This window comes from Macaca fascicularis, chromosome 11, assembly GCF_037993035.2.
Source record: "Macaca fascicularis isolate 582-1 chromosome 11, T2T-MFA8v1.1".
NCBI lineage: Eukaryota > Metazoa > Chordata > Mammalia > Primates > Cercopithecidae > Macaca > Macaca fascicularis.
The window spans coordinates 45,748,087-45,775,969 of NC_088385.1; the positions used below are offsets into that span (position 1 = coordinate 45,748,087).

At 35.1% G+C, this 27,883-nt stretch overlaps 1 protein-coding gene across 22 annotated transcripts in view; it reads right to left on the minus strand.

The window, feature by feature from the left end:
• KIF21A (kinesin family member 21A) overlaps window positions 1–27,883 on the minus strand; it is a 163,235-nt gene that overhangs the window by 15,475 nt on the left and 119,877 nt on the right. For 2 of the 22 annotated variants that reach the window (XM_005570568.3, XM_005570564.3), the window contains 12 exons: window positions 27,792–27,812; window positions 23,156–23,216; window positions 22,727–22,781; window positions 19,878–20,092; window positions 17,126–17,233; window positions 15,594–15,722; window positions 13,469–13,507; window positions 12,765–12,776; window positions 8,972–9,108; window positions 7,158–7,338; window positions 5,187–5,351; window positions 2,019–2,136 (listed from right to left, as the gene is read on the minus strand). In XM_005570568.3, the coding sequence (XP_005570625.1) occupies window positions 2,019–2,136; window positions 5,187–5,351; window positions 7,158–7,338; window positions 8,972–9,108; window positions 12,765–12,776; window positions 13,469–13,507; window positions 15,594–15,722; window positions 17,126–17,233; window positions 19,878–20,092; window positions 22,727–22,781; window positions 23,156–23,216; window positions 27,792–27,812 (1,241 nt within the window). Of the gene's footprint in view, window positions 1–2,018; window positions 2,137–5,186; window positions 5,352–7,157; window positions 7,339–8,971; window positions 9,109–12,764; window positions 12,780–13,468; window positions 13,508–15,593; window positions 15,723–17,125; window positions 17,234–19,877; window positions 20,093–22,726; window positions 22,782–23,155; window positions 23,217–27,791; window positions 27,813–27,883 lie in introns of all 22 variants that reach the window. The other 20 variants (XM_005570567.4, XM_005570563.4, XM_074006589.1 and 17 more) reach the window with 13 other exon arrangements.

Sequence of the window (27,883 nt, forward strand, 5' to 3'; positions counted from 1 at the left end):
CAGTGACAGACTGGATTAAGAAAATGTGGCACATATACACCATGGAATACTATGCAGCCATAAAAAAGGATGAGTTCGTGTCCTTTGTAGAGACATAGATGCAGCTGGAAACTGTCATTCTCAGCAAACTATCGCAAGAATAGAAAACCAAATACCGCATGTTCTCACTCATAGGTGGGAATTGAACAATGAGATCACCTGGACACAGGAAGGGGATCATCACACACCGGGTCCTATTGTGGGGAGCGGGTAGGGGGAGGGATAGCATTAGGAGATATACCTAATGTAAATGACGAGTTAACGGGTGCAGCACACCAACATGGCACATGTATACATATGTAACAAACCTGCATGTTGCGCACATGTACCCTAGAACATAAAGAATAATAATAATAAAAAAATGCCCTTGGCGGCTTCTTGGCTTGCACCAAGTCTAATTTAAAAACAGCACAAACATGAAGAGACTGTCTTATATAATGCTCTGAAATGCCTCACACCACCATGAAGAAGTTGTTACAAATGGTACACACAGCTATAAAATACTCCACATATGCCTGCTTGGGACACATAGCTAAGAATATGACTCACTTCAGAGTACAATGGAGGGAGGCAGTTTAGTATTGTTAAACATCTGAATGGAATTTCAAATAGATCTGAGTTCAAGTCCTGGGAAAGTTGCTTAAATGCTTTGGACTTCAGTTTTCTTTTTACAAAATGGGCTCATGGATCCTACCTACCCAATAGTTGCTGGAGATGCTGATAAGCTTAAGTGATGAGATGCATGAAAAGTACTTGGCACATAGTAAATGCTCAATAAATAAAGAATGTTCTCTATGAAAAAAAAAAGAAAGGAAACCATATTTTTTTATGTATAACTGCACAAATGATATGTTTAATAATAAAAATATTACATATAAATCCAGGTGAAATTCAATAAAAAATATGGTTATTATTTAATGACTATTAGGTAACTTTGCAGTCCCGGAGGTCATCTCCAATTCCCCAAAGCTGCTGTTCAAAACCTTTTCACCTTCCTCAGTTGCCCTCATCTCTCTTGGCCCATAATCTTGTGCCTTCCTGAAAAGGCTAGTGTAATAAAAAATAAACTTTTTAGACACTCTTTTCCATTCTAAAGGTTTCTTTTTATCTTTAAACTTCTTCTTACCCTTCCCTTCTTTATCAGAAGCTAAAGTATACTTACTTATCTTCAATGTTCACATCTATGATCTAACTCCCCCTACCACCTTCATCAATTGCCACCACTTCAGTTTTCTCCTCACTCATTCCCTCTCCACTAAGCCCAATTCCTAAGTACATAAATATGTTCATGTCTCTAGGATATAAAATCTTCCTTTCTTAACTATTCTATTTTGAAGTCATTAACCCATTTCTCATATCTTAATCAAAGTTTCTAGAATGAGTACTTACATTCTTCCTACCTCTCTTTCTTACCTTCTTCCTATTGGTTCTCACAGATATTCCCCAAGGCTGAGTTCCCAGTCAACTTCTCTCCACCTTGGCCACATCATCAACTCTTGACTCCTCGAACATCTGGTTCTCTTTGAATGGCTCCCAAACCTACATCTCTAGTCACAACTTAAACTCTAGACTTGAATTTCTAATGGCCTTCTAGCCATGTGAATTTCCTTTATTAGTATTTCATTTAGCATTTAAATTTAACATTTTTAGAATCAAACTATGCATCTTTCCTTACCTTACCTGCTAATTTCAAAAAATTCTGAAGATCGTAATATTTTCAGACTCATGTATGAGTTGGAAGACTGAGCTAAAAGAGCTTTAAAATTGTTTCCAACCTTTCTTCTATGAAAAATGAGAACGCATGATTGAATAATAAGATGATAAAACCACTAACTATGACTGAGGAAAAGATTAAAAAGAAAAAGCAAAGACTAGAAAGGAAAAAAGAAAATTAAGAGAAAGAGGACCTAGATGAATCTGAATACTTCAAAATTATCACTTAATAGACAAATATAATTCAGAAAGTCTCTTATACATACTTTGATGTAATGATCCTTGGAGCCAGTGATGATTAGATCTTGTCCATTGGAAATCTGATCCACAGTAAGGCACATAACAGGGCCTAGGTGTCCTGTTAACTTTCCTGTAGACTGAAACCTTTAAAAATAAAGAAAAATGGTCTTATTTAAAAATATTTCTTATGGGACTAAGCCTCAACATAGACAATCTACATTCTTTCATAAAATAGTTCACTTTTTTTTCTTTTTATATGTTTAGAGATGGGGTCTTGGGCTGGGTGCGGTGGCTTATGCCTGTAATCCCAGCACTTTGGGAGGCCAAGGCGGGCAGACCACCTGAGGCCAGGAGTTTGAGACCAGCCTGGCCAACATGGTGAAACCCTGTCTCTACTAAAAATACAAAAATTAGCTGATGTGGTGGCGGGTGCCTGTAATCCCAACTACTTAGGAGGCTGAGGCAGGAGAATCGCTTGAACCTGGGAGGGGGAGGTTGCAGTGAGCTGAGATCGCGCCACTGCACTCCAGCCTGGGTGACAGAGCAAGAATCCATCTCAAGAAAAAAAAAAAGATCGGGTTCCGTTATGTTGCCAGGCTGAAGTGCGGTGGCTATTCACAGGCATGATCATGGCGCACTGCAGTCTCAATCTCCTGGCCTCAAGCAATCCTCCTCCCACCTCAGCTTCCCCAGTAGCTGGGACTTAGAGGTGTGCATCACCAGCTTTTTTTTTCTTTCTTTCTTTCTTTTTTTTGTTTATTGTACTTTCAGTTCTAGGGTACATGTGCACAATGTGCACGTTTGTTACATATGTATACATGTGTCATGTTGGTGTGCTGCATCCATTAACTTGACATTTACATTAGGTGTATCTCCTAATGCTATCCCTCCCCCTACCCCCTACCCCTCAACAGGCCCCGGTGTGTGATATTCCCCTTCCTGTGTCCAAGTGTTCTCATTGTTCAGTTCCCACTTATGAGTGAGAACATGTGGTGTTTGGTTTTCTGTCCTTGCAATAGTTTGTTGACAATGATGGTTTCCAGCTGCATCCATGTCCCTACAAAGGACATGAATCCATCCTCTTTTATGGCTGCATGGTATTCCATAGTGTATATGTGCCACATTTTCTTAATCCAGTCTATCACTGATGGACATTTGGGTTGATTCCAAGTCTTTGCTATTGTGAATAGTGCTGCAATAAACATACAGCATCACCAGCTTTTTTTATTTTAGCTCCACATCTACGAAACTCTGTTCAAATTAGTCAAAACTAATATAATCTATGATGCAAATGGGAGAGTCATAAATAAGTTATTCTAAAGCTGACTAATGTCATTTAGGCAAGCAAAAAAGCAGCAGAAGTCTAAAAAATGATTAATTTTAACTCCAACCTAAATCCACCTAAACATTAATCTGCTAAATGTCTGAATAGGACTGATTAGGTCCAATTTGAATTTCAAGTAAAATGATAATATCACTGATGTAATTACAAAATCAGTAACAATACTGAGAAAGTAAAATTATTTTATTACACACACATTTTCACAAATACACGTAAGTGCATGTACATCGTATATGCACATATATACATACATATATCTATATACACACATATATGTGTGGATGTGTACATCAGAAAATAAGTGGTCAAAATAATTTCATCAATTATTATAAAGATATGAAAATGACCAGCTATGTGGCTGGTAGAAAACTGGGTAATGTCAGTTGTCAGAGGGTAAGAATGAACCTTTGTTTCACAGTCCTACCTCAAATCAAGCTGCTGGAATAAAGACATGTATCTAGCTTTTAAGATATTACAGTTTCTTGAAAAATATTCTTTTAGTTCCTTTGTTAAGATCTACATTTAATTAGTAATATCTTACTGAAATCAACCAGCAAATTAAAAAGTGCAAAGATTTTGAAAAGCTGGTATCTTTTCTGCCTTGTGTCATAATTTTGACTATTTCTTCTATGGTGCTCTTACTATGAGTCAAATTCAGTATCTTCAAGAATAAGCCGAGTCCTCACCTCTTTTCTTATTTTCTTAAAAAAGTACTGTTTTCAATTTTCTACATTTTATTTATAATATAGTATTTAGGACCATGGTTTTTCTCTTATCTATCTATAAATTATATTTATCATACTTTGTCAGTCATACTGTAACATGCCTTAAATGTTATAAATTATAACACTAGTTTTTCTCAAAGTTTTTCAAAAAAACATCCATTTGATTTACCATTGGCAAATCCCTTCTGGATGAGAGGCACCCCATGTTACCTGAATCAGAAATGTTACTAAGAATCCTGTAATAGCCTGTTTAATGGCCTTTGTCCTCCATTATAAGATGAGCTCTAAGAAGGTAGATCAAGGCTGGGCACAGTGGCTCCTGCCTGTAATCCCAGCACTTTGGGAGAATTAGGTGTCAGAAACATTTGAGCCCGGGAGTTCATAACCCGCCACATTTGTCTTGCTCTATCTTTACTGTCAGTACTCACCACACTGTTGGTGCAATGCCTGACATATTTGGGTTGATTAAGTATTTGTTAACTAATAAGTGAATGTTCCCTTGCTGCCAAAATTTTAAGAACTAGAAAACAAGCTAACATAAATACTCAAGTAAAGGAAAAAAACTCACATTTCATAGGAAATAAAAATCAAAGGAAAGATGTAATGCCTTCAATTTTAATTTATCATTTTTTTCTTTTTAACTATTTTATCTTCTTAATACTTCATAGTTTACATATATTTTATTTTATATTCACAAAAATTCTGTGAGGACTTTATGCTCAAGTTGTTAATTTAATTTTATCAATGAAAACATTTAAGATATATGATATTTAAGTGATGTTGCAAAAATAACTCTATCAAGAGTACTGGTGAAACTAGGATGAGAATCTTGGCCTCCTTCTAGTATACAACATGACTTGTAGGCAAATATTAAGAAATTGTAATGTTTTAATTTTATTTTTCCCCCATACTTATTTTCCAAGCAATGGAGATTAAAAAAAGAGAAAATTGTCAGTTTGTTAATAAGGACACAAGAGACATTTAGAGGTATATGCTGAAAAAAAAAGCCTATGATTTTACATTGACTTCTGGGGTCATAAAAATTGGACTTCACATGCACTAATGTTATTAATATCTGAAGTTGTATTTGCCATAGGCAAGAGGTATGTTTTCTTAAAAATATCTACCTTTTAAGATCCCACATCCTGACAGCATTTCCAGAAGCAGCATAGAGGAAAGTGCCAGTTGGGTTTAGGGCAATTTGATTGATCTGGTTCTCTCCAGAAGGAATAGCTACTGTTCGACTGGTACTTGCAGAACAAGCATCTCCAAGAGTAACTTGACCTGAAGACCTTAAGAGATACAAACAAAGCAAAAAGGTCACATTCCTGGACTTGGGTTTGGCTTAGAATTCCTTGAATTCCCGGGAAACTGGCTGTAGGCAACAAGAACAGTGTCCTTTTGTCACTGTACGCATAGTACCTAGCACAGCACCTAACACAGAGTTGGCACATATAAATAAATATTTGGTAAGTGAAGAGATGAATGAATAAAATAAGATTACATGATTTAAAATTCTTACTTGGTATACTAGTAATTCCAGGCCCTAAGTTAGGAGGCACTAAAACATCTTTCAGAAAAGATTAAAAAAAAAAAAAAATCAACAAATGGCTGGGTGTAGTGGCTCACGCCTGTAATCTCAGCACTTGGAGGCCAAGGCAGGTGGATCACCTGAGGTCAGGAGTTTGAGACCAGCCTGGCCAACCTGATGAAACCCCGTCTATACTAAAACTACAAAAAATTAGCTGGGGGTGGTGGTGCATGCCTGTAGTCCCAGCTACTCGGGAGGCTGAGGCAGGAGAATCACTTGAACCTGGGAGGTGGGAGTGGCAGTGAGCCAAGAATGCACCACTGCACTCCACCTTGGATGACAGAGCAAGACTCCATCTCAAAAAAAAAAAAAAAAAAAAATCAACAAATGATACGTTGCCACAAAAGTAATTTATTTTCCTACAGCTTCCAGAAGCACCACCCCCCTCCACCTGAGGGCCAGGCTTACCAATACTCTTTTGTGTATAAGAATTGCCTTTCTGGATTAAAGACAATGGAGACCTTTTGAATTATTTGCAGTTTTCATTTACTTTAACTGAATCACAGATGGAGTATCTAAAGCCTTAAATATAGCGTATGCCTGTTTCTTCCGATAAATTCTAGGTGAAATTTCTTTTAAATTTTGAAACATTTTTTTAGCTAACTTCTAGAATATTAAGCCATAATCAATCTTTTCAAATTTGACTTTAGTGAGTCAATTGAATTGGTAAATTTCTACCATAAGATATGTTATATCTTAATATACGATATAATAGTAATATTTTTCTACAAGATTTTCAAGACTTGTATTCAGTACAAAGAATAATGTTCTCAAATTACAAAACAGCACTATAAATAGTCTCTACTATCTCTACAAATTAGTAAAAATTAACCTTTCTTATGCTCTCTTCTCTCATTTAAATGATTACCGAGTTTACATCAATTTTGATTATTAAAATAATTCATCAATATCACAGCAAAAAGAACCACCTGTTCTACACTTCTAAAGACAAATACGATAATGAGCACAGAAAAAACAAATTCGTCCTCCAATTATCCAACATCACCTAGAGTTATGAAATTTGCACTCACACCAAAGCAGTCTCAGTCCTTAAAAAACACTCTCAGCTTTTCAATCTCTGTTAATTAAAGGTTATAATTACTTCTTCACTACCTACCATGGTGATTTCAGCCATTTCCCAAGGAATGGTAGTTATTTGAGGCAAGTAATATAAAACATTGAACTCTATCAAATAAGAAATAGTATTAAAATGTAATACCTTATATTTGGGAGGGAGAAAACATGAAATGTATACTTAGTCACCGATCAAATATGGCTTATCCCTTTCTGTTTAATACCAGGCTCTTATACTTCATTTGTCAAATTTTTCCCCCTCTTATTTTATCTGTGCTTTTCATTGTGAACACTTTTAATATCCTCTAGGAAGTGAACAGGTATACAAAAATTAAAATGCATTTACAGTCCTCTCTTTTCTTATATTTTGTAAAAAAAAAAAAAAGAAGAAGAGATATTCCTCCTTTATGCTATTTGTCTTCAAGTTACTTACGTCAGTGTCCGAATGCACTTTGCTGAATCTCTGATATCCCACACCTTAATATAAGATGTTGAAACAGTGAAGACCAAACTGGTATAATTACAGTATTTTACAGACACAACATTGTTGGGATGACCCCCTAGTGACATTATTTCCTGCCCAGTCACCAGATTCCATACTTTGCAAGTACGATCTAAAACAAACAAATAATAATAAAAAAAACACTGTTAATATGAACTACTTTAGGTTCTATTAATAATAAAAATTATTTAAACAATTTCTCTTCTATGGGAAGGAAACGAAAATAGTAATTAACATACAACAAGGATCCTAACGTCATCCTTGACCCTCTGCAACAGGCTCAAAGACAAGGTATGTATAAAGGATCAGATAAAAGTCTAGGATGTCTGGTGTATGTATCATGTGGTATTGAAAAAAATATTTATGAAAAATTCTGAAATGGTCATAACAAAAGAGTCTTGCTTCAAATTGCCCCTGAATTTAGAGTGGCAGTCTCAGATCAGCCTCTTCAAAACATTCTCCTCTGATCATATACCCACCTCCTCACAACATTCTACACTAGTAAATATACACACATTTTTCCCCCCAAGGGTCAATGACTATATAAATTTTATGTTTGACCCAAAAACATAATCACAAAACTATTCTTGTTCTTTTTCTGATATGTTGAATATCTAGTTATACTGGAGAGATACATTTAATTTGAATCATTAGAAAAATACAGTATTTTCAAAGAACTTTTTTTTTTTAATTAGGGAATTTCTTTTACCTTAAATTCATAAGTTCTAGCTGGGATCTTATACTTCCCTCATAGACAATGAGAAATAAATATTTGTTGATTAAAGTGAATCTTGGACTATCCCTAAATGCTAAAAACTTTTATGAGCTCCCTGAATTCCTGTATATGCTTGCTTTTCACCTTTCTAGCCTCAAAGACCAGCACTTCTCTTATACACATTCTATTTTTCAACCCAAGTAGAATTAGTTTCCAAACATGCTCCACTTTGATCTTCATGTCTCTGCTTATGTTATTCTGTAATCTTGATTATTCATTTCTGTCAATATCCAAACCATCCTATAAAGTACATCCTAAATGACTCCTTGTCAAAGCCTTCCTTGTTTCTCATAGCTGGGCATAATTTCTTCCTTTTCCAGAACCCCAAAACTCTTAGTCTAGAATTCTTCAAAGCATTTATAGCTGGTTTCCAGTTACTTGCAATTGTACCAAAGGGGTTAAGAGTGTAGGATTGGAGAAGGGTATACCGAGGTTTCTAATCCTGGTTCTTCCACTTACTAGCTAAATTTACCTGAGAAAAGTATTTATTCACTTGAAGCCTGAGTTTCTTTGTCTACAAAATGAGGATGCAATATGTATCTCATTGAGATTGTTGTGAGAATTAAGTGAGATATATTAGTATTAGCATACTGCCTAGCATAGCCCCTGATATGTAGTAAGTGTTGCAGAAATAGTGGTTGCTACGCATCTTATTCTCTTTCCCATATTGTACATTTAAATAGCCTTTTATAGATTTTTATATAACCTGCATTTCAAAATTCAGGACCCTATATGCAGTACATGCCCAAATACTGTAGAGAGATGTATTCTGTCACCAGTGTATTTACAAAACTTCAACAGAGGTTTTACTTGCTGCTCAACTATGCAATAATTTTACATGTTTTACATTCAGGAGTTGAACCAGATTATCTGATTCTTTCTGGTCTTAAATAGACAGCTTTCTAGAGCATGTTAAAAATGTAATTTTTTTTAAAGCTATTAAATATCTACATTAGATAATTACTGGCACCTTTTGATCCAGTGAAGAGGAGATCATCAGTAGAATCCACACAGAGCACAGCTTTTGTATGTCCTTCAGCTATGTGAATACACTGAAGTGGAAAAGCTCTGATTCCTTTTGAAGCTGGAAATGGGTTGATTATGCCCCTAAGGTGGGGAAAAAACAAACAAACCAAGACTCACTTAAATATCATGAGACTATATCATGAGACTAGTTTTGTTTTTTTTCCCCTAACTTTAAGAAGTCTTTATAAGTAAGTAGTAATAAAATCCAGACTGCTGTCTTTTAAGCAAAAGGACAAAGTGTGAAATAGTAACAGTGATGGAGTATATCAACTAATCAGGCATCTGCTAACAGCTACATTCTGCAAAGAGCAAAAACTATAATACATCTAGATTTTCTTATTAACAATTTCATCTCTCCAAGGTTTAATGAAACCACATTTGGGAATTATTTGAGTGTACTGAATTCTGACAAATAAGGAAGAAGCAGAAATGTCAAATAACAGGAAAACATAATTCTATGTCAAGCTGGGGTGTAAAGGAACATGCTGGAGAAAGTGTAACTTATATGCCACCTAAAATACTAAGAAAGCAGATTTCAAACAAAAATCGAAGATAAGAACAATTGAATGAACAGAAATTCTAAAGGGACAATGGGTCAAAAATATCAAAAACTTAAAGAAAAAACTGACAATCTCAAAGAAAATTTTAAAAGAATGAGAACTTAACAGTGAATGGATAAAGAAAATGTGGTACATACACACAATGGAGTACTATTCAACCATAAAAAAAGAATGAGATCATATCATTTGCAACAACATAGATAGAACTGGAGACCATTATGTTAAGTAAAATAAGCCAGGCACAGAAAGAGGATATCATTGGATATTCTCACTTATTTATAGGATCTAAAAATCAAACAATTGAACTCATGGACATAGAGAGTAGAAGGATGGTTACCAGAGGCTGGGTAGGATAGTCGGGGTTGGGAGAGGTGGAGATGTTTAAGGGGTACAAAAATAATAGAAAGAATAAGTAAGACCTACTATTTGATAGCCCACAAGGTGACTATAGTTGATAATAATTGTACATTTTAAAACTACTCAAAAGAGTGTAATTGGATTGTTTGTAACACAAAGGATAATTGCTTGAGGGGATGGCTACCCCATTCTCCACGATATGATTATTGTGCATTGTATGCCTGTACCCAAATGTCTCATGTACCCCATAAATATATATCTACTATGTACCTGCAAAAATTAAAAATTAAAAATTAAAAACAATGAAGCTCTTTAGGGAGCTTTCTCATAAATTAGATATTTCTGTAGTTTCTGCTTTATGGCACTGGGCTATGTACTATGGAAATATAAAGATTATCAAAACATTGTCCCTCTCCCAAAGGAGTTTAAGATGGGGTCTGAATTAAAATAATGGTGTTGGGGACGCTAAAGATGATTTAAGACATGACAAACAGTCTAACGTACCTTCGCTCAAAGCATTATATGTTTCAAATTATGCTGAATTATGTCCATTATGTAAGACAAATGGCATAATATTAGGACAAATACAGGGATAAAGGAAAACTGTTTTGTTTCCGTCTTCTTAATGAAAGAGAAGAATCTTCGAGATGCAAGAGGGCAGAAATGATTAAGAAACATGAGCCCAAGATAAGTTAGAGCTGACGATGGAGATTTATTCAATAAATTCAGGTATTTCTGTTTTTAAATCATTATATCACAGGATTTTGAAAGTATATGCCATTGTGTAGGCAAAATCCTTGTCAGTACTCTAAGAAATCACAAAGATCAAAAAAGGGGACAAAACATGTAGACCTGATCTTCCAAAAAGCAGGAAAAACGTGGAATTCAGAAACTCAACTTCTTGTTGCGTCTCACAGAGGAATACATTAAGCAAATCACTATCCACTTAAAAATAAATGCTCACCAACAAGATAACATGGGCTCATCAATCTCATGGGGAAAGTTTTTTGTAGGGTTAATAGATACCAATTTAAGGGAATGTCATATTCACAATATATGTTGACTTGTGGACAGTGTGAATAAGTATGGAACTGTCAGAGTAAAGTATTTCCACAGGTAGTTGAAGAGTCACACCTAACGAGTCAAAGTCACGGCTGATCTGGAAGATCTTTAGTATCTAGTCAATCTTTCCCTAGCCCTAGGGAGAAGTGGCACGCTTATTAAAGGGACATATTAAAGAGCTGGACATTATATTGCCTGAACAAAATCACTGAAACAAAATTCATTTATTTTATATGCCTACTCACTATCAATGATTTGTTTAATAGAAATAAATATTTCAGGAGAAAGACAGCGATAGACTTACTGCATTCTATGTAGGCCATATATGGAATGAGGTGTAGTTTTAGATGTCCCATTTTAAGAAGAACATTGAAAAATTGGAGCCTTTATAAAACAGTAGAAGCAGAATGAAGGATCTGTAGACTATATTACATAAGGAACAGATGATGAAACTATTGAGCTGATAAAATAACATTTACTGGAGAGAGGATACAATAGCATAATTTAAAAGCGCTGAATATTTGAAGAGCTGTCATATATAAACAAAAAGATACATAAAATTAATTCTGGTAAGGGAAAAAAGGGCTGATGAAGACTAACGAATGGAAATTTAAAGGAGGTAAATTTAGAGTTGGGGAGAAAAAACATTTATTTTTAGGGTCTGGGTATAATGATCACAAAAGTGATAGGAGTTTCTTATCCCTATAAACAACATAAGGAATTATAATCTTTGGATATATAATTATGAAATCTGATGCCATGATTTGCATACATGTGTGAATTTGAGATTATTGAAACCGATGCTCAGTAATTTATAATCTAACAATTTAACCAGATTAAAACTGAAACTGGAGCAAGATCTGCTCAAAAGTCTGAATCTGCCATTTTGAAATTTTGATGCCTTAAGGTTCATAGATATGAACCGAAGCCATCAAATTTAAAAATATGATTTCAAATATTGTAAAGGTATGATTCTAAAGAATAGTAGGTTGCTACTGTTAATTCTCAAACAGAAAATATATATGTATGTATAGGTCAAAAAGCTGGTTGTAAGAAAACAATTCATGTTAACAGCCTAAGAACTATTTAAAATGTGCATTTAATGACAAATCTTAAGAAAAAACTAAACTGTACCCTCAGATATGTAATACTGTGTCTCCAAAGGTTTATTTCCTTCAGATTACAAGCTTTATCCTAATAATCTATTAAATGTTTCCCTTATGTTACATTAATATTAAATGTAACATCCAACACAATTCTGTCATATCAGAGGTTATACTATCATAAAATACTCAGTAAATATTTGCCCCAGTGACTTATGTATTGCACAGTTATTTCCTGGAGATCAGGATGTCTTTTTTTGATTCTTATGTATTTTTATGCCATTGGTTATTCAGTCTTTTGAGAAAAAGGAATCTCAATATTAAACATAGTGTTTTATTAATTACTTTAAAATGTTCTTAAATATTCAGAATATTAGGATTAATATTTTATATAAACTACCAAAGATAACAGAAACTTATAGATATCAGAAACATACAGCCATGGTATTTATTTCTCTATTCAAATTAATCTATTCAAATTTTGAAATACAAAATCAACTTTAAAAGAGTTTAAGGTTAAATATGGCAAATTTGTACAACAGACTTGATCTGAAGGAGAAAAAAATAAATAAACACTTATTATTGTCCCATGCAAACCTGTAAGGTCTTTTGATACTGGAAATGAAATTAATTTCCTCTCCCTTCCCCTGCCTACCTTCTGGAGGATCTGCTGATGATCAGCAAAATGGCCGTAAAACAAGGAAAACAAGTGCAAAGAGGGAGGACATAAAATGATAATAGTGAAAGGGAATGAGACAGAGAGAAAAGGAAAGAGAAGTTAAGGACCCCCAGAAAAATCCATAACATGAGAAAAAAAATACCAGTTATTTTTAAAGCTGCACCTATTCTTAAAAATATTCATTTAAAAAAATGCTTCCTTAGTGTTTATTTCTTATTCTTTTTAATTTTTGGTACAACAGTATCCTTTTTTTCTCTAGCATACTTTTATTTTTAATCATATAATCTTTTTACTTAAAATTGCTAAACCAACAAAACAAAATGTCTTATCTACCTCACACACTTTGAGGCATTAGAAATACTTAATCGTTGAGAATAAGAAACCTTCTTGACATCAATATTCACAAAACTTGATTTCTTTTAAAGAAAAGATTTAGATTACAGACAGAAAACAGGTATCACAATTTTTAAACTATTATACAAAAAAAACCCACTACTTTATCTAAAAGGTATGATCACAAAAATGTATTAAAATTATCATGTTTAGAAATATTAGTGCATTTATATGATTTACAGCAAGTGATGCATGCAACAAAAAAGAGACTTGCTTAGAATTTCTAGGAAGGCATTTTAGAACATCAATGAAATTCCAGAATGTAGGAAAGGCAGGAAAGAAAGTACCTGTGTACCTCCGACAGAGAGGAGTCACTTTCATCAGACCTATAGTGAAAGAGTTAGAATTATGAGAGAAAGAATACAGATGTCAACAGGTAAGGACACTGACTCTGGACTCAAAATCAACAGCATGAATAACAGATATATAGCAAACATTTCCTTCATAGTGCCCTGCTTTTCTATTTGCACTGGATATTAGCATATTTAAGGTATAGCTAAGTCATGTAAAGAGTTTGATATTTATGTCTTCTAGCAAGACTTTGGGGACTAAAATTTTTCTAATACTGATATACAAAATCTATCCTCACTTCTAAATTTAGTCCTTGGAGAAGAACAATATCAAGTACATGAGATATAGCCCTTGAAGGTTTGCTCCATTTAATTTGGCTAGTCCTGGAAAAATTTTCCCATTTCAATAACAGTTCATCAATTTCATTCATCTTGATAATGATTACTTTAGATACAGACGCTAATGTTGAAGTTACACAAATAGATTGTGTTTTTGCATAGAAAGCAAGTCACTCATTTAACAACCTTTGGTTTTAGCTTATTTCAAAAACACTGAGTTCTTTTGACTAGAGAGCATCTTAATAATAGCTGGGGTACTTTAGTGGACTTTTAAAATAGACAAGTCACTCTTGTTAGCCCTACCTTGAGGCCTCCAAGACTGCAGTGAGTCTGGTTATTATGAAAATCTATTTAGACTGTACAACAGGCTTGAGGAGAATGAGGATATGGTGAGTGTTGGCATAGAATGTAACTAGAAACAATGTGCGGGATCTGCGTCTTGCTAGTGGGATATGGTAGTCTCAAAAAGTAGCCCCAGAGAAAGTAATGTAAGGAGGTAGGCAAGTTTTTGAAAGTGTAGAGTAGTCAGTTATTCTACATTTTCGTTTATAGAGATGACAAAAGAGTCAAATGATTGGTAGCTCATAAAGTGTTTCAGTAAAAAATATGGAACTGTGATTAGGTTGTCAGGATTATCAAAAGATTGACAGAAAATGTTCTGACTGTGAAGGCAAGGTAGACACAAATTTAGCAACTCTTCATATACCTAGTGAAACTTGACTTTCCAAAACTATTCCTAATGTTCAACTTTTCTCAATTAATGACAGAAATAACTTACAATGTTAAAGAATATTTTGTTTAATAACACAGGAAAATATTTACCTACCTATATCAATTTAAAGAACATGTCTTCTACTAATTAAACCATATTAAAATCTAATGAAGGATCCATAAATAAAAGAATTATCCATAAATTAAGCATATTTATAATTCTTTAAAAATTATGGCATGATTCTCTAAGTTTATAGAGCCATTTAAAATGATCTAAACATGCCAGACAGATCTTAAATGGCATCCTATAAATTTTAGAGATATTGATACATACAGGGTGGTAATAGCAGAAAACAATCATTATCATTCCGAGTCCAAGCAGACAAGTCAGAGTTAATAAATACCTTATGGCAGTATTGTTAGTACGGCATTCTTGCAAGAGAGATTCTGGCTCAATGTGTGGATACTTTGTCATTTCAAATTTGATGACAATTACATTTTCCACATCCCTTCAACTTCTCCACCCCGCTCCCAGTCCTACTCTCTCCATCCGTAAAGGTGATTGTTTTATTCCAACAACACAATTACTGAAATTTTGTGGTGAACTTGTTTAGAACAATCAGATGACAATAACATGTTGCACATGTAACAGTGGTCTTTGTAAACTGTTATATCCCCCAGAAGTAAAGTAATTTGCCTCTTTCCAACTCAGGCTATCTAAATTAGAGGCTTTTGTGGGCTGATAGAAGCTAAGGAATCTTCAAAAATTTAAACATCAAGTGGTCTCAAAGATTTTTCAGTTCTAATTTACTTGTAAAACAAAAGGCAAGACAAGTGCTGAAGGAATAGCAATACAAATCTACAACAGGGAATAATGTTCAGCAGGAAAATAATTTTCTCTAATTTTGGCTGCATGGTTCCTTTCCCATTGGAAAGATGCATAAAATATGGTAAGAGTTCACAAGTCAGGCTCCATCGCCTACACAGAGATGACTACATGTTTTCTACAGACTGTACTGACAGGTTCAGAATATTATATATATAATTGGGGCTCTCTTCCATAATGACTTACTTATCCTGCTGAACTGATGTGTTTCCCTGAGAAACAGTAAGACGATTAAAAACATTCAGTTCATTACGGGGCCGGCTTGGTGGGGAAGAAGGAGGTGAAAGACTAGCCTCTGAAGTTCCAGAATCTGAGCTACAAGAAAAAAAGAACATAAAGTAGGTGGCTTTAATTGTTATGATTTGTTAGAAAAGTTATAAGAAACATGCTCTTTAAAAAAAATCTTTTTATTAGAGAACTCCTTCTTTCCTTTCTCTCTTCCTTATTGGTAAGATAAAATGCATTCTGAACAATTTTTAAAATCTCTTTTCACTGGATTTTGTTACATTGGCCACAAGATGGCACTAAAGAGAAGATTCTGACTGTTGAAATCAGAAGTCAGTATAAAAATAAAGCAAGCCACATTTAAAATCATATAATTTTAGAATCAAGAGCAAGTTTCTCACTTTACAGATGAGGAAAGAGACCCAGAGAGCTTATGAGAAGTTTGCTTATTCAGTTGATTCATTCATCTATTTTTAAATCACTTATGCGCTCCATCCCCATTTCCCAATTATTCTTGAGAGATTCAATTCAGTAGAAACAGGCAAACTACGTCTTTAAGTACAGGAAGCAAGGGTGATAAGGAGGATAATTTCTATGACATTCAAGTCAGTTAAACTCGTGGTCAAAAAGGAGAGTGTGCATCTTGGTACAGGGTAGTGGATGGTATAGAATTGTCCATTTAGGCACAGAAAATAAATGAACACTTCCTTTTAAATATATTCACATTTATTTTTTGTTAAAGAAATTAAAGTAATTTACTTCGCTAATATTTAAATGTAAATTCGCATAAATGCTTTCCCTCAAGGACATGTCTTAGATCTACCTGTCACATGCAGAACAGGCAAACTGAGGGAGGGGTGGCAGGGTAACACTGGTTCTAATCCAATCAACTTCTGCATGCTGTCATGCTGCAATTTTTAAATGCCCAGTTAAGTGGATCATCAGATTACATTATGTACTGCTAAGTAAACTAACCCTCACAAAACACACAAAAAAAACACTGAGGATAATACCAACAATGTAAACATGAGAGAGCAGCAAGAAAATGGCACAACAACACACCCTATGATTTATTAGTTTTTCTGTCAGCTACTGTAAAGAGGTAGGGTCAAGGTCAGTTTTAGCTGACATTGCAATGATGGTCAAAATTAATTATAAATTTTTCTATTAATAGAAGACTATTTGAAATATAGACTTAATAAGCCTTACCTCAAGTATATATTAACTCTTAAAATGATATACACAAATAACTGGAAAATAAGTAAGTGGACACGTTCAGGGACAAGTGCTCAAATATTTTTACAAGTATGTATATGACCAAGAATATTAGACCACTGAGTCAAGCCAAAAGCTGACTTGACTGTCTTGATTAGTCAAATAGTCATAACCACAGTGCCAGCCGAAATCTGGAAAATAATTTCATGACTGTCTTTAGCACTAAGTGCAGCAGGCATTTAATATAGTCTAGCAGGTGAAAAACATTAGTCACTTACTGCTTTTGTTCCTTGGCCTTTGATTTTTCTGCTTTCTCGTATGCCTTTCTCCTTGTTACAGGAGAAGGCTCTGGAATTTTTTTTTCTGGTAGAGATGACTGCCTGGAACTAAAGTAAAATAAGATTCTTTAATTACCTAATTCTAAATTTGCACATACAACTTTGGTAGATAGTCAATCTAAAATTTGTAATAGGTTAATAACTGGAACCTGAGAAAGATTATTACTTGAGAACAAAAAATAAAACTAACATAGGAAAATATTACATGAGTTATTTTTAGTTGATGGAAGCTCAACAACCATAATTTTTAAACTGGTGATCTTATTAAATATATAACAACTTATCATCTGTGAATATAAATATCAATGATATGCTGCCTAATAGCTACAACAAATATTTTGGATGTGTTTTAATTTCACTGGTAATTATTTCAGATGAAGAAAAATTGTCTTTATAGTTTTGTAAGAATAAAAATATTAGCATATCAGAATTTAAGAAACAATGAGATTTAACGAATTAATATTGAGACATGATCACAAAATAGTTCTATAGGTAATCATACACACAAAAATACATAATTATTTTACTTAGCTAGTATTTAATTTGTATCTATGTATATTTTAGTAATAAAGTATTCTTGCCTTAAATATTTTAAATGCCAAATGTCTGCTTGTAATTAAAAATTCAAGAAAATAATTTTTGTATACAGTGGTAATGAATTGTAACTGAAAAAAAAAAAATGTCTGGGCCAGGCATGGTGGCTCACACCTGTAATCCCAACACTTTGGGAGGCTGAGGTGGATGAGTCACTTGAGGTTATGAGTTCAAGACCAGCCTGGACAACATGGTGAAACTCTGTCTCTACTAAAAATACAAAAATTAGCTGAGTGTGGTGGTGGGCGCCTGTAATCCCAGCTACTTGGGAGGCTGAGGCAGGAGAATCGCTTGAAGCCAGGAGGCAGAGACTACAGTGAGCCAAGATCACAGCACTGCACTCCAGCCTGGGCGACAGAGCAAGACTCCACCTAAAAAAAAGAAAAAGTCTGGGGGAAAAAAAACCCACTAAGGAATTAGACAGCAAGACTTCCAGAATGGGTTTACATGATTCCTATTTAAAGCGAAAACTACATGTAATTAAATTTTGTGTACTTGATTTTTCTAATCAGGAAATCACATTTTAGCAATCCTGCATCATTTAAAGTACAAGGATCACTTGAGTAAAAGTTATGCAGTAATGGCTTAGAAGAGTTACTGCACTAAGTGAGTGACCAAACTCTCACAATGTATAAAGAATTACAAATATATAAGTATAAGCATGTGAATTTATGAAAACTATAAACTAAGTTATCTAGAGGCAGAGGCCAAAAGATATTTTTTATAACCTGTCATAAACGATACATTTTTAAAATGTAAAAAGACAAATAGAAGAGATTACCTGAATCTGGATTCCAGGCCTTAGATTTAGTCTTGAAGTTCTCAAGTCTCACTCATCTGACAAGCTAAACACCTAACACATGCTAGTTCCTAAAATCTGACCTCAGCTCTATATCACTACCTTCACCAAAAGCATTTCTTCTACTCTCATCTTATCACAAAAGCAATGAAGCCATAAACTATACTGGTTAGCAATCTCTAACAGCAGATCCAACAGTTAATTACATAGGCCACCTCAAGCACATGCAAGAAAGTTCTGTCATCATTAAAATTAATTCTGGAACAAAAGGTAGCAGATGGGATTACTGAATGGAAAACAATGGAAATATCCTCATAAAATGAAGAATATTATGAGAAACAGCTATTCAGGTGTGGAAAGTTTGTTATTTCGTATTATTCACATATCATATAGTGTGTGCCACTTTTGGGGGGGGGGGAATATTCTTCAGTGCAGAGATGTATTCATTCCATAAATTATCTGCTAGATCACATGTGAGGATTAGTTTGAAAAATGACGTTAACAATCTTTACCAGTGAATGACTAATTTAATATTAATATAACTATCAAAACACACGCATGCACACATGGTACACATATGCACACACACACATACGCACACACACAGGACTATGTGGGAAAATCTTTCTTTGTCCTCAAGATAATAATTGAAAATAGTCCATGCAAGATTTATTTTGAATAGAAGGTTTTTTGTTCAGATTATCATAAGAAAGAGAATATTTCCTTCTTCAAATCTTTAATAATACCAATACAAATATTTTTGGGGGCATCACTCATCCCAGATAAACAATATGCTTCAAGGTAAAAAATTAGGAAAGTTGAAAATGTATTAAATTTGTAGTTGGTATTTTCTTTTTTCTTTAAAAAGAGTCAGCAAAGATTTACTATCCTGACAGCTCTCTCAAAACTAGGATATAGGTAATTTAGAGAAAATTTAAGAGTCTAAACTTTCTGTTTATGCATAATAGTTACATAACAGTTTTATAGGTATAACTTTAATTTAGGTGTTTCTATATAAGTATTGTCTGTAATTCACAACTCAGATGTTATAAAAATTATAACTCTTAAGAATGATCCTAAAACTTGGCAACAAGACAAAGCAATTCAACAAAGGACCTTTCAAATTATTTCAACTCTCCAATAAATTAGGGGAGACAAGACCTAACAAATTATTTCGAAAACCAGAGATCAAATTTACATAAATTTTAAATAATAGAAATAAGAAATTAGCAACATGCATACTTTTTTTTAAAAAAAAAGCCAAAAGAAAAGAAGTTAGTGTAGCTGGGCCAAACTTACATGCTGCCTATCTTAGAAGGTAAGCCAGGTGGGGGAGAGAGCTCTTTTTCCCTAGCAGAAGTACCACTTGTCTCTGTACTCATTCCAATCTCTTGCCCTTCTGCAACAGGTGTAAGAGGGCCAGGCAAGGAGGCATCTCCTGTACTAGTGTCTGAAGCTAGTTCACTGCTATCTGCATACAGCAATTCCATCTGAGTGGTGGTTCTCCTTCGGGCCTAGTCAAAGAATGGAAGGAAAAGCAATCAGGAGCAAACTCTTGCATAGAAGATGATTAGGGAACAGAGATTTATATGAGTTTGAAATAGGTAAAAACATTTAGTGTGTCTTTTCCTAGAAGGTGTGCCAAACATAGCATGTGAGATAGTGACAAGCCTGAGCTATAGCTGGACAAAACCTTTAGAGGCCAAAATAATAGCCAACATTTGTATTGTACTTATATGCCAGGCACTGTTCCACACACATTATTATATTAGCAGGAGTAATATCATTATCTCAATTCCCAATTGAGGAAACTGAGGCGCAAAAAAGCTAAGTAATTTGCCTAAGGTCATACAGCTAGTAAGTGACAAAGCCAGATTCAAAGCCAGGCTGTCTGCCTCCAACATTACTGTGCTCTCCTGCCACTTGCGGCCAGCTCCCTCAAAATATAATTTAACAAAAAAAACAAAAAAAAAAAGGAAGAAAGACATTAAACCAAAAGATAATTGCAGGGAAGCTCAACTAAATCTTGTTTTTTCCCATGCTTAATTTCTTTTTCTAATACAAGTTTTTTTCAGTTATTGTAAGCCTCTTCCCATGATACCTTAAATAGATGTTTAATCTGCCCACTGGACAACACCAGCCAGTATCAGCTTTGGGCAGCCTGCTGAGGCAAGTAAAGGTTATTTTCCTAAAATCTAAACTCACTATAAGCATTCCTTTCCTTACTCTTGAAAACCAAGTGACTATCCGGTTATTGCTCAGTTAGTTGTTGATGTCACTGAACAGATAATCAAGTGGTTTACCAGATTATAGGCCTCTAGAAAGCAGCAAACCTGTTTTTTCAGCTGTATAGCCCCGGCTCCTAACACAGTGCTGGTACACACAAATTTAAAATATATAATCAACTTCATTTTTTTCAATAAATGAAAAAGAAATGATATGAGATGCTTTTCAGGCATCTCAGCAGTTCAAACGGAGTAGCAGGTAGCACTTCGGAAAAGAGAAAGCCCTGTAGCCATTTTTTACACTCTTAATTCTCTCCACAGCCAAGAGCCTAGAGCAGACATGAAATTTTTCTTGGGAATTCTTAACCCAGGGGGTTCTTTTAGGAGATGACCTTTAGGCCACCACTTCACATCTCTCTCTAATGTCCCACAGTGGCATAATTAAATAGGCTTTCTCAGGGCCCAAAAGATAAAATTTATCTTAAGAGATTCTCTCCTTTGCTTAGGACTAGATCCAAACCATAGCAGAATGTTTTCTTTGAGTTTTGTTAACTTCTGTTTAGACACTTAGAATAATAAAACACAAACTACATGCTGCCAAGCCAACAGCTCAAAGACCATGTGTAAGAGCCTGGAGATGTTTTTTGATTGGCTTGACCAGCGTTTTAATAATCTGAGAAATTTATGTAAAAATTCGTATTTAAGAATTCTCTTGAAAAAACAAAGGATCTGGTAGCCTTAGGCTCATATTCCCACATGGTAAAAATGAGCAAAACTTGATGGTGGCTATTTCCTTTTAGATGGGACATGTACTCTCCAGGTAGACATAATGATGACCCATTTGTTATTGTATATCCAGCTAAATTAGTCATTTGCATTACCTGATTAACCACTGTGGGCCTTAAATATACACTACCCATTGCACAGTATTATTATTTCAGGTCCTGATTCAATCCATTCACTCAACAATATTCAATAAGCACCGCAAGAATTCTTTGTTTTCAAACATTGTAGGATTGTTAGTCAAATCACCTACTATCAAATGCTACCGCATTCAACCTGATATGTACCATTAGGTAGCTCACACATTTAACTGTGTGTGTAATTTATATCATTTTTTAAAAACCCTATAAATATGCATTATAGCTTTGTAAGTTTTTAACACATAATAATTACGGACTGGATTATTATTAAAACCACCTCAAGGCACGGTTAAATAAGAAATACTTAAGAACACACTAGAATGCTAAAATTTAAGAAATCTCCTGCCAATATAATGATATTGTATGGCACTACACAGTCTACAATTTAGTTAATCAGCAGCTTAAGAATCACCATCCATAATTGTGTTATCCAGTGGGAAAAATATAAGAATACAGTAAAGCCCAATTTCCACCAAGGAGAATTTTTTTTTTTTTTTGAGACAAAGTCTTGCTCTGTCGCCCAGACTAGAGGGCAGTTGCGCAATCTCGGCTCACTGCAAGCGTCACCTCCCGGGTTCAAGAGATTCTCCTGCTTCAGCCTCCTGAATAGCTGGGACTACAGGTGCCCACCACCACGCATGGCTTTTTTTTTTTTTTTTTTTTTTTGTATTTTTAGTAGAGACAGGTTTTCACCGTGTTAGCCAGGATGGTCTCGATCTCCTGACCTCATGATCCACCTGCCTCAGCCTCCCAAAATGCTGGAATTACAGGTGTGAGCCACCGTACCTGGCCAGAGAAATTTTTTAATATAAATTTTTTCAGTTACCACTTAAAGGGAAATATGATTAAAAAAACAAAAAAAAACTAAATAAAGAAGATCTTTAGTAAAACCAGGCCCTCTTGCTAATCTATTAAGAGTCAAATCTGAACCTATGTGTTTAATAGCAATAACAAATAACAGTGTAAAACATGTTTACCTGATACTTTCAGTTCTTCTTACCTTGCTCTTAGGTTTCACTTCACCACAAAGCTTCATGAGATCTGAAGACAGTGTGCTATGTGCAAATAAATAATTAAGCACAAGATTAAATAGAAAATTATTATAGAAAGCTATAGCTCCTCTATATCAATGACTACAAAAAATTTATATGCCTATGGGAAATACAGAAAGACAATATTGAAAGTCAAAATGAACTAATTTAAAAATAATTCATTTATGTTCCTTAAATATTTCAATATTTTCATTTTAAAATGTATGATGGTTAAGCGTAACTTAACTTGGTTTCTATTTACTGTTTCTAAGTGCTATTCACTAGGCCATTAGATTGAAAATTATTTGTTTTATGGTAATTATTTGATACAACGAGATAAAAGTATTTAAAATATTATGTAAATAAGTCAACTCTATTGTTTCTAAATGCCTTCTTACCTTCCTTCTGATCCTGGGCTGTTTAAAGGTGCATCCTCATCAGTACTATCCTCTACGTTTTCTACAAAAAAATGTTTAAAATGTAAGCATTGTCCCCATGTCACAGTTTGAATGGTGACTGCAATCCACATGCTGTAATAAACAACAGCTCAACATCTCAATATGGGCACGATGGTTTTAGTAACTGAATCTAAATAGATAGAATTGTAGAAAAGTATTTTTAAAAACTCTCCTTTGATTGTGTGTTCTAGAACGAGTAAAACATGTTCAAACAGGAAAACCATGACTTTGAATGGTAGAGTATAGAAGAATAACATCCTTCTGAATGAGATGAGTACATATGACTATTGCAGAATTATATATGTATCCTGTACCATCCAAACATACAAGAATCTACTGTTTAAAAATATAAAGTAAACGCTACATGGGCCTCCTTTAATGTACTAAGCCAACCAAGAATACTACATAAAGTATAAATATAGTTGTTATACTTTATCAGTTATGCCAATGTACTTAGATATTTTTCCTTTTTTAATTTCTGTATTTTTGCTTTCATATAGAAAGAGAGAAGGTGTGTATGAGGGTGTTCAGAAGTCACACATCAGCATGCAGCTCATTCACATGAACACAGAAGACAAAACCAATAGGTTTGCATGCAACAGTTCTGTAAACTAATACAAAGAAACCACTACTATTTCAGAACAACTGTAGCCGACTAGTGAAAAGGGAGAAGAATTAAACATAAAACTGTTAGGAAGTCAGTAAATAAAACAGCCACAGAAAGTAAACGACTTAAAATGCCAGCAAGCCCCTAACATCGGTGTAGGCTGTTTTAATGTATACATTTTATTATAAAAATCATTTCATAAATCTAAAGACAAAATTATGGGCAACATATACATTAAAGAACAATATATACAGTTCATCCCCTTTTAATTTTAAATTTTATATAATACAGGTAGACTATGGCAACATTAGTCAATTGATTCATTTCTCTCCACAAGTGTTCCCTTCCTTTCTCATTGTTCAGTAAGACTTGGTACTATTATCTAAAATAGAATCATATCTAGGACTCACTCAAAGGTGTTTACTTTCTGAAGTGAAAAAAAAAATGGTGATTTTGAAGGCAATATGTATCTCATTAGAGGAAGGCTCAAGGACTTGCTTCACAGAAAGGATAATTGAGTTCTAAGGTACTGAATTATTATTATTATTATTATTATTTTTTTTTTTTTTGAGACGGAGTCTCGCTCTGCCGCCCAGGCTGGAGTGCAGTGGCCGGATCTCAGCTCACTGCAAGCTCCGCCTCCCGGGTTCATGCCATTCTCCTGCCTCAGCCTCCCGAGTAGCTGGGACTACAGGCGCCCGCCACCTCGCCGGGCTAGTTTTTTGTATTTTTTAGTAGAGACGGGGTTTCACCATGTCAGCCAGGGTGGTCTCGATCTCCTGACCTCGTGATCCGCCCGTCTCGGCCTCCCAAAGTGCTGGGATTACAGGCTTGAGCCACCGCGCCCGGCCAAGGTACTGAATTAGTAAAGAATATAGAAAATTATGTTATAAAGAAATGACAAACCTAGCCTCTGTTTTCCCTCTGTGTTTTAACAGCAGGCTAAGATTTGCTAGTATTTATCTTGCAGAGTGTGATGGAATTAAATGTTAAACATCATGCAAGTCCTTCGTAAAAAGCTCTTAACTCCTGCTTATGCCTGTATGCCTTAGTTAGAGATAATGGTGTCTTCACAGAACCAGTCTGGCCAGAGCCCAGAGGATCCCACCCAGATGGTCACCAACTCAGACCCTCTTCAGTACCAAGTTTGGTCTGAAGTATTATAGTAATCTGGGCAGCAGGACACACCAACAACTCACTGTTGTACTCTCAACTCTGAGAACACAACTCTAGCCCAAAATTAGCTTCTTTTATTACAGTAGCTTTAAAGACAAAGACAAAACAAAACTCCCAAATACCCTAAAGTTAATCTATATCATTATAGAGTTTCACTGTCTCACTTCACTGGAAGTTAACCAAATAACTGGATTTTTAAAAGTCTTCCATTAAAGTTATTATTTTAAAAACGTGTGTGTGTGTGTGTGTGTGTGTGTGTGTGTAGTTTCCATATACTAATTATATATTTAAAAATTTAACATTGCAGCCCTTGAGACTGCTGTCCTTAGAAAGGTCTGCTTGGAAAACTGGACTTTGGCTGACATATGAAAACAGCTCTCAGAGTGTCTCCAGTCAACTATTAACTAATAAAAGTGGCTCACTGTACATTAGAAATTGCAAATAATATGGCTTATGCTGAACACTTGCTTTCCTTCTGGAAGTCTAGACCAACAGAAGGTACATATGTCACTCACCATCCCCAGTAAAACCCTTGGGCACTGAGCATCTACTGGACTTTCTGGATATAAACATTGCACCAATATTGCTGTGTTTTTTGTTCTGGGGAAAGAAAGCACTCTGTGTGATCTCTCATGGGAGGGAGAGAGATACAAATGCCTGGACATGGATTCTTCCGGAGGCCATCTGTGTCTTTTCCCCTTATGAACATTGATATCATAAATCTTAAGTCATGAATACAACCATATACTAAGCCCTGTGAGTCTTCTAGCAAATCTCTGATGATAGTGGTGACCTTTGGGATCCCAACACAGATACAGAAAAATCAGGATGTTCTTTAAAAGCTACAAAAGTACAACCCTGTGAGCATGGGGCGCTGGCCCTGGTTCATCCTCTAGCCTTAAGTTTCATCATTCCATGTCATGAACTTGCTGCTCTGGAGCATCAACCTGTTTGTAGGCCTCAGGTACACAAAAGTGTGGCTAAATTCCGATGCCTTAGCTTTTGCTGCCCCTGTGCCTGGAGCGACTCTCTGGCTCCCATTCAACCTTGTCTTTTTCCTGGCTAACTCTTTTTCTTCACTTATATTTTAGCTTAAATGTCACCTCGTCCAGAAAGCCTTCATTAACTCCTCCATTCTTGTTAGGTGGTCCTACTCTGTGCTCCCATAAGTCTATAGATCTCAATCATTGCCTTCACTACAATATATCATAATCCGTTCATAGTCTCTCCTCCTCAGCAGGGCATCAAGTCCATAAGGACAAGTTCAGCATCTCACTCATCTTTGGATCCCAGCATAGAGCCCAATGATTGTGATAAAACTGGAGAACAACTAAATGATATTTAAAGCAATGTACCTATGACTTTCTAGCTTCTGTGGATTTAAATTTCATTGTTTTCTCATCTCATGCTTTTTATTTGGCTCCTTTCGTCTAGAAGAGCCCCAGTTCCTAGGGCAAATTTCTGCCATGAGTCATAGGTTACATTAGCTGAATGAGTTCCTACTCTCTGCTTCTGACCTTTCTTTAAGCTCCAGAAAATTGAAATTTGTTTGAAAGTTGGAAAACAGGGCCGGGTGCGGTGGCTCAAGCCTGTAATCCCAGCACTTTGGGAGGCTGAGACGGGCGGATCACGAGGTCAGGAGATCGAGACCAGCCTGTCTAACACGGTGAAACCCCGTCTCTACTTAAAAAAATACAAAAAACTAGCCGGGCGAAGTGGCGGGCACCTGTAGTCCCAGCTACTCGGGAGGTTGAGGCAGGAGAATGGCATAAACCCGGGAGGCAGAGCTTACAGTGAGCTGAGATCCGGCCACTGCACTCCAGCCTGGGCAATAGAGCGAGACTCCGTCTCAAAAAAAAGAAAGTTGGAAAACAGTAACACTGCTCATCAAATTACCAATTTAATATTCTTCTGCACATAAAGACATCAAATAATTTATCTTTCGAGTTAAAAGAGAGCATATATTACTATGAATTGAGCCACTAAGAAGAACAAAGAGAAGGAGAAGGAGAAAAAGAAGGAGGAGAAAGACGAAGGAGGAGGAGAAAGATAAAGAAGAGGAGGAGGAGAGGAAGAAGAAGGAGGAAGAGAAAGAAGAGGAGGGAAAAAAGAGGAGGAGGACGGACTGGGGAGGAGAAGGAAGAGAGGGAGGGAGACGAAGAGTGAGAGGGACAGAGGAAGGAGGAGGCAAAGAAACATGCTTGATAACACATGGAATGGAAAAGGGCTAGTTATAATGCCAGGTACTTGAACAGCCTGACCAATACTGTTTCAACCTGTTCTGATAAAATCCTTTGGATAGTTTTGTTCAGTTTACAATATTTAAAAATGTGTGCCTAAATTTACAAAAATAAACAGATAAGAATATATATATATATACACACACAAAGATATATACAGAAGAAAGTTATTTATGAGGTTAAAACAATAGATGCACGTTAATAGATATATTTTAAAAATTTAACAGAACATATATATTATGTTTTTCTATAAGAAAGAGAAAGAAGACAGGGGGTTTATGAAACTGGAGCCACAACTGGAACTCAAATAATAAAAGCGACAACTAACAAAAGCATACTTCTTTAAACATCTAAGAATTTTAAAATCAGGAATGTTTAATAAAGATAAAAGACTTAGTGTGTTTGTGGCCATGGATACATTTCAAAAAAGATCATGCAAAAACCACTTGACCACCAATAAAAATCTTTAAAATAAGATGTACCACAATTAGTGTACATGAACAATTAGTAATTCATGCAGCTGTAGGATACACAGAAAGCTAAACATACTTACCTAATGGTACGCTATCTAGATCTGTGTAAATAACAGCAAAAAGGAAACAAAAAGCAATACTCCAATCAAAACAGATCCAATGTTAAAAACTC